At 44.3% G+C, this 12,154-nt stretch overlaps 2 protein-coding genes across 2 annotated transcripts in view; one reads left to right on the forward strand and one right to left on the reverse strand.

Annotated features, from left to right (window-relative positions):
- Window positions 1-144, reverse strand: part of T265_01607 (hypothetical protein) — a gene marked incomplete at both ends in the record, with an annotated part of 3,326 nt that extends 3,182 nt beyond the window's left edge. The window contains one exon of the mRNA XM_009165666.1: window positions 51-144. Coding sequence (XP_009163930.1) covers window positions 51-144 — 94 coding nt within the window. The remainder of the gene's footprint in view (window positions 1-50) is intronic.
- T265_01606 (hypothetical protein) overlaps window positions 1-12,154 on the forward strand; it is a gene marked incomplete at both ends in the record, with an annotated part of 30,638 nt that overhangs the window by 8,599 nt on the left and 9,885 nt on the right. Inside the window, one exon of the mRNA XM_009165665.1 lies at window positions 8,499-9,104. Coding sequence (XP_009163929.1) covers window positions 8,499-9,104 — 606 coding nt within the window. The remainder of the gene's footprint in view (window positions 1-8,498; window positions 9,105-12,154) is intronic.

The raw sequence follows: 12,154 nt of genomic DNA on the forward strand, positions 1-12,154 counted from the left end.
ATGTGAAGGAGAAAGGAGGGAGGCGTCAGCAGTAGCCTGTTTTCGCTTACTCGCCCTGCTGTATGCAGCAAGTAAGGCGACCCGGCTGATGGCACCACGCGACGGCCGATGTGGCATGAGGATATTGTTAGTTGTGTAGGTCATGGTTGTACGAGGGCTGGGATACTGCCAGGGCGCCTACACCTAGACAGGAGGACGATTAGGGTCCTCAACCAAAGCCTTTAGCTCAAAAGCCTAACGGCAAGGCAGCGGTGTTTGGCGGGAAATGCAAATGCATCATCATTTCTACGGAACAAGTCGCCACATGTTCCAACCCCCAACCTGGATGGCCAGGAGACTGTGTTCGTCAGACCTCTAACCATTGACCAACCTGGTATGAGAGACTCTGTGAGTGTCGCGGGACACTCTCCAGTATAGCTCAATGGATCGCTGAGGTGCGCAAACCGTCACCACGGTAAGGTCCAGTCTCTTCGTGACGGTTAGGGGCAAAGATTCTTCATTTATCCCGAACATTTTGTATCCACCATATCGGTTGTCCCTTGGTCTTGGGGTAGGCAGTCTTGCACAAGTGAAGTCGAGGCATTGCAGTTCTGTCGACAATTCTGTTGCGATTTCGGGTTCAGACAGGTAACTTGGACTATCACTGTCATAAATTTCGAAAACCTTTCTCAGGGGAGGAACGGTATGGAACGCTATTGGGCGGTAGCGATGAGACAGTTATCATGGATATTTGTAAGCAACCAGCATGGTTGACTCGTCGTACATCCAGGTAGCTGTTATTAAGTACGTGCACCTTCAGTTGGTTGAAAGGATTTAGGGATAGTCATTCTTAAGTGTGCGAACTAACCTGGACTATATGGTAGTGGACTTGAGCTGTCATCGGTGTATACTCGTTTGACAGTAAGTGTTTTTATATGTACGGCCGTGACCCTGTGATCAGGACTGGTTTATTGTGTAGACCTGATTACTTCATTTGTTATAGAGAAGTTTTGAGATATTTATGATCACACTGTTTGTCAGTAGACTGGAAACTCAGTAGCAACAGCCGACCAAGTCAGTGGTTTGCTCACGACGCAGCATTTGCTCTATATGTTAAGGAGCGCTGATGATGTGATGGATGCACTACCGCATTTGATTATCCCAATACGTCTGATGCATTGGAGATCTTTTACTAAGCAGGTTTCTATGCGCACCACTAGACTGGCACCTGACGTAAACAACTTCTCACAATTCACTTCTTACTTGGTGAGTTTCCTGTAAAGTGTACCCGTCTGCAAATCCGCCAGAAATGAGGAGAACTCATCGCAGAGTAAAGTAAAGCATTGTTAGAATGGATCTTTAACCCCAGTAAGTAGCCACTACCTTCCGATGCATGGTATTTGGAATAGTATTTCGGAGTGGGGTGAGTAACCCTGGAAACGGTATCCCGTCCTCGGAGGCCTGAAGAAAAGCGCCTTTGTGAAATCTCTAAAACGGTAGCCTCCCTTTGCGGAAACCCTCTTGAAGGGTTTTGCTGTGTGGCATTTACGTCCTGTTTTGTGTTTTACTGCCCGCACGTGCATTTTGGTTGATGGCATGATGGTGACGTACATAAGGGGCTATGAGGACAATGAGCTGAACGGTCTACCAATCACTACTTTGAAGTGGCGTTCTTGTTTACTAAAAAGGTACACTGATTGGGGTTCCCATTATACGATCACTAGCAATGAGCCCTGGAGAATACTTGTAAATTCTAACTAACACATCAACATGTAAGTTCAAAATAGTGATGAAACTTCTTCGTCATTGGAGATTTTTGCATGCGTAACCTTGAAAGTGAAGATAAACTTTGAAGCGCAGAATTTATAAGGTTCCTTTTCGGATGAAAACACTGGTATTTCTTGTCTCGGTGTAAAGCCGTGTGGAGTTGGTCAATAGTTAATAGTCGGTGTGAAGGCAAGCCAAGCCCCCTATGACTGTGGACGCACAAGCCAATCATGTAGCATTCAGTCCATGTAGGTCTTAGGGTAACCAAGCGCAGGTAATCTTCCTCTATCCGAGACGGACGTTCACTTGCAACTGCGAATCATTTGCCTACTGGATGACCCATCTGAGCGTTGGTCCTATAGTCACACCGAACCAACTGTCGTGATATGGTCAAGTAACCGGAGATGTGATTTCCACATTCTTTAGGGTTAAGAGCTCGCTTTTCTAGTCAAGTTTGCATGCCTATGGCCCACTATTCTTCTGTTGCGAGAACAAGCGTGTGCCTTGGCTAACCCCCACTCGTCTGCACACGTTTATGAATTATACCTACTAAGTGGGACTATCGGTGGTGGAGTGGTTATGTGACCGAACTATTCCATTTTCCCGGTGGAATCCTTCGTTTGAAGCACAATTTTTACATGGCTGTCATCAATTTTTCCATAATCAGTAAACTGATGAACCGACTACGTAGATGTTATTTGCATACTAATTTCGTATTCAATAAACGACTCAATCACGATGGACTGATATACAATGTGTTTATCTTCTGATTGCTCCAGATGAATAGCTCCCATTGACTTATAGTCACAATGGCTGGTTTGGAAGATCACCTGTATATAAAAGCCCAACTGAGTGACACACAGAATTTCAAACCAAGAACAATAACGCTTTAAGATTTATCACCAACTTGTCGCACTTTGTGAGCATATAAATTAAATTTTTAAAAACCTTTGAATTATAGGTAGTTCTATCTGAATCATTATACAAGTTCGACGGAAATCTTAGAAGACTCAGCTGAATCTCTCGTTGATGATATCCTTCAGCTAAATGTGATTCACAAAGGTACCTTCCTACTTCAGTTGGTACGATATTTAAAATACCGCAGTGTATTTTCATGAAGGAAACTATTCACAAGGTCGCTGAAAACTCTTTCACAGCCCTCAGTCTTGCCATTCATGGGGTTCATCAGGTAGGCGCAGTCACCGAGTCTCCATCCACCTTGTGTTCTACTTTAACCCAAATCAGACAGATGTTGACAAATACTCATTTGCATATCAATTTGATTTCCACGAGGGACTCTGTCGTTCATGCTATGAGCTGGCCTTTGTGCAGCGCATTCAGTGATTTAGCTACAAACACATGCACTGAAGAAATACGGTTAGAAAGTTTGCAAAAGTTAGTCCAGCAAGTCAAAGAAGGTTACGCATAAGGACACGACCTAGAGCAGACACTTGAAAGACATCATTCGGCACACGAAACAGTTTGGATGGTGGAAAGAAGGGACACCTCTGCACCAAACTTAATGTAGATTTCATTACATTCCACTTGGTACCTAGCACTAAAACAATGAGCTACGATAGTGATACAGTTTATTTTACCACGTCCGCGTCTCTTCCCCATTTGGTTCCCCACAACCGTCCCATTCAAGTGTAGCAGCGGTCACGGTCCCCCTCGAACATGTGCCGCTCGTTTGTTACGCACCACCCAACACCGAACCATCCGCTTTTCTTCTAGAAGTCAATTGTGCTATAACCGCAGCAGTAGAAAGTATTCTTTACCAAAGGCAGTCCACCATTGCTTGAGTCGACCTCCAACATCGAATATATCAGTACTACACTTCAGGATTTTTCAACACGGGAACAAATGACATCCATGATAGCAACAAATATTTCGGAGTCAGTACAACAGTACTGTTAGAATCGTCCTACCTTTTAATCAGATACCTCCCCGGTGATTAGAACGATCATTTTCTTATAGAAACACATCGTTCTTCACTTGGACGCAGGCTGAAACCCCGTAACTCTTCTCAAACCTATTTCCATCCCAACGAACTTCGTGCCTCCATCATCATTTCTTCAGAGTCCCTTCACGGTTGACGAAAATGGAAAATGATGTGAGGGGCAGGCCAATTGATAGGATACTTCTATGTGTACCACACAAAATTTCAAATGTGTAAAATGCGGGCATATCGCTTTTGCTTAGGATGGTGTCAGCAGGTTTGAAACACCAAAAGTTGTAGAGGTTGTTTTCTTTTGGAGGGTAGTCCGGGTCTATATTAGTTTCGTTGTTACCTGCTCAGCTGGGATAGCTGACTCCAATTCACATCCCGTGACATATCTTGTGGAAATCGAAACACAATATCTTTGTTGTATGTTTCTAGAACGCGTGTTGTTGTTTGACGATGCTTTTTGTTACCGTGTGACCTCCAGAGAAACTGTTGGATTGTTCAGTTTGCTCAGGCAGAGCGATATTTTTAAAAAAAATCATCTACGAAGTACCGAGAGCTTTGAACTTGGTAAAATGCCTTTATCTGCGTCGTTCGTCGAGCTGAAAAGTGATGTTGACTAGACGTGCGTTGTTTTTCAAACCTTTTATGAGTTAGGACTTAAACCTGATGTGTCAAGCCTCTACTCACCGTAGCTTTATCCGCGACAAATAGCAGGGAAAAAACAAATTCTTTCCGGAGGTCGGCTGCTGAGGCAACTAAAATTTGGCCTGTTTGTGGTAGGGGGACTTGGCAATTTTGAATCGAGATTTCCCCTTGTAAGTGGAGTCAATGTATACGGAAGAATCGACTGGCATCACATAGCCGTTTGGTTCTCGCTGGGAATCATCTGCAACGAGTATCTCACCGATACTTAGGGTGGTCCGGAATGAATCTTGTATCTTCCCATGCTATCAGCAAACCATAAGTATCCCGGAAGAAAGAATAATTCGCAGGACGGATATACTTCGGAAGTCATCACTCAAGGAGTCAGTCGACACGGCATCACTGAGGGATGAGCGGCGCCATACCCTCCCTAAATGCCAATCATTCACGCCGTTGATCAACCGCAGGTGGCCGAACAGTTTAGTGGAGAATTTGCGAGTTCAAATCTCCTTGCATATTCATGAAATGTTCACAACCAGTGATTCCCAGTGGGGAAGTAGTACTGTGCTTCCCGGTTCTTCGGCATTGATCGACTCGACTTACATGACGAGACCTTCATTAGAACGGCAACTTTTTTGTCACCCGGTAGGCATCTTTGGGATGACGCTGTTCCATGTTTAACTCAGGCCAACAACTTTTGGAATTGACTCGAGAGCTCTTACCCTTAGTTTTAGGGTTGCCCAAGCTGGTGCCAAGGGAATCATAATCGAGGGTCGGCATCTTTGTGCATGAAACCGGTTCTTTTGGCCATAAAAGTTCTAAATTCTGAACTAATGTCAAAAAGCACAACCACTTAGTTTATCTTAAAACTGAACTTCTGGCTCCTCAACTTAGTCCAATAGATGATACAGCAGCCTGAAGTTCGAAGTATGAAACAGTAAAGGGTTCTCCGTCGACTCTGCCAACCGCACTGGCCCACACTCCAGGTAGGCCACGGGTCCATAACCAACTTCGAATGTATCACAAAAAATTAGGACCCAGTTACGTTCAGTGAAAAAAACTTTAAACATAGAAATCACTAACCCTAATTTGAGTGTTATTTCCCCAGGACTAGTGAATGTTTCATCCCAGTCATAATTTGACCGGTAAGGTTTTTTTATTGGTTGCTTTGGCCATGACAGCAGCGGGGTAACGCATCCGCGCAGTACGGAATACCTCAGTTGGTCACTGGGTACCCTGTTCAGGCTAGTCTGATCTTGAGGCTATCGGAATCAACCCACCGGTAGAGCCCTAAGGTCTTATGCATGCCTCGGTTAGGTGAGTTCAAGAACACCAAATCAGTTGGTTCACTAATGCATGGATAATCTAGCGGAAGGGCCATCACTACTGCTTATCTGTAGATAAAAATCGTATTGGCTCAGTAATCTTAATAGCTGACAGACTGATCTAAGGGCCCCAGCAAACGGGCCCATCGATACTAAGGAACCGTTAGCGTAGAACTCCTCTTCCAATACTGTAGTCGTTCTCATCAAAAGAATCGCGCTCATCATAAGCCGTTGGTTTGCCCTAACTGGGTGTATACCGATCTTATAGACTGTGTGGTAGTCCCGAAGTTAGCAAACCACCTAAAAGACAGTTGCACCTTCAATATCGGTAGACAACGTAATGTCTCATTGATAAAACCGTAACAATAATCCAATGAATTCATTCGCCGAATAATAGCGGGAGTCCAGCGATCGGTCCCCGTGCTTGGCCGCACAATCAAGCACTCCTCATCTCCATTGGTTTATGTGGATTAGGAACAGGACATGCGAGATAAATCGGCAAGCGTCAGCTGTAGTGGGCCCTTGGCAGTAGGACCCACTGTTGGTTACTTGTCCCGGTGACCTGTTCTGTCACCGAATCTGCATCTGGTGTATTGGTACCTATCACAGTAGATAACGTTTCAGATACGACTCAAGAAATCACGATATCATGAAGAAGGAGCTAATGATGAGGCAACTCTCCAGACGGTGAGGCCGTTTTCATAACGCTTAGTATGTCGAGAGCATAAGCTGTTTCTGCATATTTTGATGCTTTTTATTTACTTGTTCAATGGCCAAATTGAAAGTTATATTTCTTCTCGAGGCTCTGTAGATCGAGCTGACCTCCAATTTTTTCGGAAGGCTCCGGGGATCTGTTTGGTTTGCGACTTGCTTTGACATCAGAATAGGTTCTAACCCACTGTCAGCGAAGGCTTCACACAGTGCTACTAAGGTCAACAAGGTGCATCACTTCAAACCCTAAAAAGCGGGTGGAACTTCAGTGTTATTTGAATTTACATTGGCGATCCATGTAAGAGAGCTTAACGTATCAGTATGTAGTCGTTGGTTCTTTTTTTCATATCCTGCTCCAGTGATATAGGGCTCAGTATTGGTCTGTTTCGTTAAAGCTAATCCAGTCTTCCAAAAGCATGTTCTTGTAACTGAGACCTGGATTGTATTTCGGCACATGCAGGGAGTGCTGGGCTATACATGTAGGGCGGTTTAACGCCTTAGATCTTGAAGGCGATAGCTTTGATACTCGAGCGCCACTGACTGCACGATCGGGCCGTTTCCGCCAGTGTCATTAGCCACTGGTGATTTGAGTCCCAGGGCCCCCATTCAGGGAGGCGGCAGTTTGCTCACCCACTAAGTTTACTGGTTAGTGTTTTCGTACTTTGTTGCCAGGTCACAATAGCGTTGACGTGAGAATAGGATGGTTTCGTACGTTGACTAAACTGTTCCACACTTCCGCCGTCTTACTAGCTGCCTACTTGTGAGAAATTGTATCTACCGAAAGACTCTTCAAGAATCAGTGGGCGGAAGAACGACTCCTGTTATTCATGAAAGCTTTTGTCGTTTTATACGTCTAGGAAGCCGAATGACGACCCAGTTCATGTCCGTCAAATAACTGAACACAGCTGCACAGCTTTTTTTGTATGGGTAATCCCACAACTATCCATATTCCCTGCCAGTGTCTTTCCAAGACACCAGTATCCTTCACAAGTATATTGCCTCCGATCAGTGCACTCCCAATGAGAGTTTTGGCTTTATCATGAAGCCCCTTGAACTAGCTCTGTAGGATGTCGATGACCCTCTTGGAGCCATAATCCTCTGATAACATGTCGAAAGTCTGGGTGACTGCCGTGGGCCCCACCGGAGCAATCCACCGGCCACTGAATGTCCTCATCGGCTCTGTCAGCAGTAGGTCTTCTACGAAATTCCAAGGCTTCCGCGGTGTCCCTCTAGAATTTCATCATTCTGCGTGATTAGACGGATCTTAGAATCAATACAGAATCGTCATTCCAAGCATCAGTCCTCTATCCTGTGAAATTATCGTTTATTTATAGTTTGTCTTCCGATGAATAGTCCTTGCATGTTTCTGAATGCAACTCAGTGAAAACCTTTCGTTATCGTTTTACGTTCTTACTTGCTTATGGTTTCCGTAAACTGTTCGCCTAAAATTTCTCGCGTAAACTTAGCCTGTAGATGCGTAGCAGAAAGCATACCAGGCTTAGCGCTACTAACCTTGATGGGCTTTGGTTAGTCGTGCCAAGGAGAGACATAGAAAGGACTTGGGAAGTAGGATCGTCCTCAAAGGAGATTGTTTCCTTAGCATTCTTCGATTCACTTCTGGGTCGGTTTCAGACGCTTCTCACGTGCCGGTATAATGTTGACTTTCTGATTGCTTTGCAATTCGCTCCGTAAAATTTAAAGCGAAGTTCAGTGAACGTTTATTCATGCATTCATGAGACGTGCGGCGTAAATATATTTTTCTTCAGCGTCGAAGGATGGTATCCTCGTTCGGGAATTCCACAGAACCCTGGATGTGTGGTCTCCTTTAAAAGACACCTGTTCGTCTGAATCGGAGCTGCCACCCATATACTCGGAATGCTTTTGAATTTTTCTGTTTATATCCACCACAGCATTCATTCAGACTCCGTATGGAAATGAGGTTAGTTTGCTCCAGGTGTTTGAAATTAAATGCGGTGGACTACAGCGTTTTATTTGCCAACATTCGCCACAACTTCAACACTTTTCCTTCTCATGTATTAAGTCTTCACACCAACGTTTCATAAATTTCAAAACCCCTGACATCACTTTTCGCTTCCGCATTCTCGCTTGTTTTTTCCTCCTTCAAGACAAACCACGAACGACTATGCAATGCCAAATCTCCGTCAAGTTTCACGCGTCCGCACTCCCCATCCAAAAAAAGTCGGGCGACACGAGTCATCTGTCACGTCTGTGGTCACGCTTTCTGTGCGCGGTGTCATCTAGCATGGAATAATGCTGAGCATTGCCAGTGTGAAAGTTATTCACATCAGGAACGTAATTATTTCCATTTGCGGAAGTCGGCACACAGCAAAAATTCCCGCTTGATTGACGTAACCACCGAAGGGAACTCTGTGCAGCAGCAGCAGAACATGCCAAACGGAACTGCCAATTCATCGCTTTCTAGGAAGTCTGACCATCCACGACGAGTCCGTCTACGAATACCCGCCTACAGACATCGAAATCTGCACAAGACTCATAGTCGAGTCGATTCAAAGCCCGATTCCAAAAAGGATTCCTCTGCTGACCCGGCAGGCGTAGATTTTGCCGTTGGTTTCCCACCCTATCCTGAAGATGCATCCTTGAAACGCTGCCCAACTTGTTTCGTCCCAATCGAGAGAGTTGATGGATGTGCTCAAATGCGGTGTCGTTCATGTAAACATACGTTCTGTTGGTACTGTCTGTCCTCGCTGGATGTGAGTCCCTTATCATTTAACCCAATTGACAGATTACTCGATTTTGCAACGAATGGTCTCATTTTCTCTGGATAAGTCATTGTCGAAAAAGGCTGATTTGTTACAGTTCGAACGATCTTCCACTAGCTTAGGGTGCATTTTTCACACCAAATATCTCGTCTTCCAGGCGTCTTTATCGGTCGATATCCGAATGCACAATCAATTTAGTGTGGTTTACACGACTTGTACCATGCTTTACGATCCTCAACTATCTTTGCCAAGGAAACCTGTGGAGACTTTGCTAACAAGAATCCGTGGCAGCTTTCTAGTAGAAAACCTCATGATCAGCCTTTTCCGTTTTTGATCACTACATTGTGCGTTCTCATTTATTGATCCAACTATATTCCGTTCCCCTTTTTGCCATCGCTGTGAGGAGCGTTTCTGTTAATCTCAAATTCCGGGCGACCGCTGTTCAGTTGCCTATTTATTCATTTCCATAAACATTGGGTTTCCACCCACCAGCGACGGCTGTTGTTAAATGCAGAGAAGCCATCATTCTGGGCTTTAGCCTATATTGATGATGGTGCTTCACGTGTGAGATTATGGTTGTACAACTTGAAAGGCGTGCGGGCTATAAGTCAATCAGGTCACATTTTTTTGAAGACAGCAATGTTCACAAGAGTTTTAAATGCCTGTTTTACAGCGGTGATCGTTGTGACGCCTTGGTCCCATATTCTTGTGAAGGCGACTCCCCATGAGAAGCTCTCGTGAGTACTGTCCACTCGTTGAGATTGACTCTTCCCTCCTTTAGTATATCTTCTAGTGACTGCGGCAGATGCCTATGTACTTGTGGCTATCCTAAACGAGATTCCTCCACTTCAGATCCAGTGGCAAAACTTTTATTTCCTATTCTTACAAAGCGAACTATCTCCATGGTCAAGCATTGCTTCATTTGATGCGTATTTCATTTTTAGACTGTTGAAATGTAGGGTTATATCACATTCAATTATATATGTTCATACAGAGCCTTTACTACAATGTAAGCACACTAACGGTCGTATATGCATTGGACTATCTGGAATTACTACTGATACTGTGGACACCATGTATTGATGTGCCTCACTTGTCATTACCTGAATATCACTAGGGCACCCTATACTCACACCTGCTGATTCGTCTAATGTACATGGACTCCGAAGGTTGCGGTTGGAACGCTATAGTGCCTGTGGCGAGAACGTCGGCTAAATTTCACCCTATATAGTCATTTAACCATTATGGGTCCGCGAATTGCCTACCATTGCAAGTTTGCCGGCACTCCCAATGATGTGGCCAGGCACGCCTATAAATAAAACGATTTCGGAAAGGGAGTGAGTTGAATTTTACATTCTCTGTACGGCATCCGGTAGCAGTGCTTCCCAGATTTGGGTGCCCAAGCAGTAAATCTTGCCCAACAGAGACGTGGACTACAAAAATAGCAGTAACCCGTGTTAAGTTATCCATCGCTTGCCATCAGATGACTCGCCTCTCGTGTAAGTTAGGTGAAGGGAATTATACCACTTTCAACGCCTTCCATCGTCTCCGTTTACGACCTCAGTACATTCCCGTACTAATTATTTTTCCATAGGTCCTAGCTGCTGTATGTAAAATCCTTGACCATTGGCTGATTCGTCCCTGGTTTCTTTTGCGTACCGACCAATGGCCTGTTTTAGTCGCGTTGTACTAGTAAACATCATAATCGTTCGGTTATAACACCCTTCCGATACTTGTCTGCCACATTACCTGAAAGAAGTACGAGGGCTGAAATACTACCAGGTTACCCAGGCCTAGATAGGAGCAGACGAAATGCCGGTTTCGGGTTCCAACCACAGGCCTTGCTGTCAAGAAGCTCGCGCTTTAACCACTGAAATAATTCAGGCTTACGAAATATTTCTCCTCCTATCTGTTGCGACGTATTTCTGGTCGGCGAAGTCCTAAGTGCACATCTGTATGTTTCTCCCAAGGTCAAAATGCACTTTTGACTTGGTGTTTGCTGCACCCTTGTGCTGGTCATCTACTGCTCATCAGTTGTGCTGGGTGCGAACACAATTATTACCGTTGTACCGCCTAGCTTACTCCGAATGAGTAGGCACACCTACATCATCCTCACCTTTGGGTCCATTATAAAAGTGCGATTTATGTGATAAAACAACCTGTTTGCATGTACGCTTCTCACTAGAAACCGAAAAACCCATGTTATCGATTTATTTGCGTTCGTATTGCTTCATGAAACGCAGTTTACTCCCCACTGCATTGGACAGTAGTTCACCCTGGAGTAATTTCCGCTATTTCTTACGAAATAATCCGCCAGGGATTCTCCAGAAGGCAAAGACACGAAAAACCATTGAAAACTGGTATGCTACTTGTAAGTAATACGAATATCCGACTCTAAAAAGTATTGCAACTGTAACTTTTTTGATTCAGTGATATTTATCTTTTGCGCTGCCGATGTAATATTATGTTGTTTAGGAATGATGGTGGAGAATATAAAGTTTATTTTAACAGTGCAAAAGTAATACAGATGCTGTCCTATTTCATATTCTGACAGCGATCTGGGACATGTTTGTGTAAAAATCGTGGATAAACACAGATTGCGTTCTTTCTCATCAGCACGGAGCCAAATCATCTTCTTTTTTCAAGTTTTGTTCTTTTGGGGCTCGTAATAAATTTCACCTGTTTCTACCTTTAAACAACTCTTAATTGCTCTTTTCCACACAACTACCATAATAGCGGTGGCAGAAAACAACTTCTTAGGGATTTTTCACTCATCATACTGTGGGTCTGAGCTTGCGATAGACATTCTCAAATGGTTGTGGATATGGAGAGTTTTCCTTCGTACTGAGCATTCATCGAACAATCGTCATCTATTCTAACGGAAGTTGTCTGCAAATAGGAGCTGAATCCGTGTTTTTTAGTCTTCACTGATGCGTTTGTTATCCATTGCCACAATTTGGACTCCATTGCCAATGGCTTTCAGGTCAACTATTTTTGTTTGGTGCCATAATGTCAACGAGAGGTGTAGCCGGTTGTTAAGG

Source organism: Opisthorchis viverrini, assembly GCF_000715545.1.
Source record: "Opisthorchis viverrini unplaced genomic scaffold opera_v5_17, whole genome shotgun sequence".
Classification (NCBI taxonomy): domain Eukaryota; kingdom Metazoa; phylum Platyhelminthes; class Trematoda; order Opisthorchiida; family Opisthorchiidae; genus Opisthorchis; species Opisthorchis viverrini.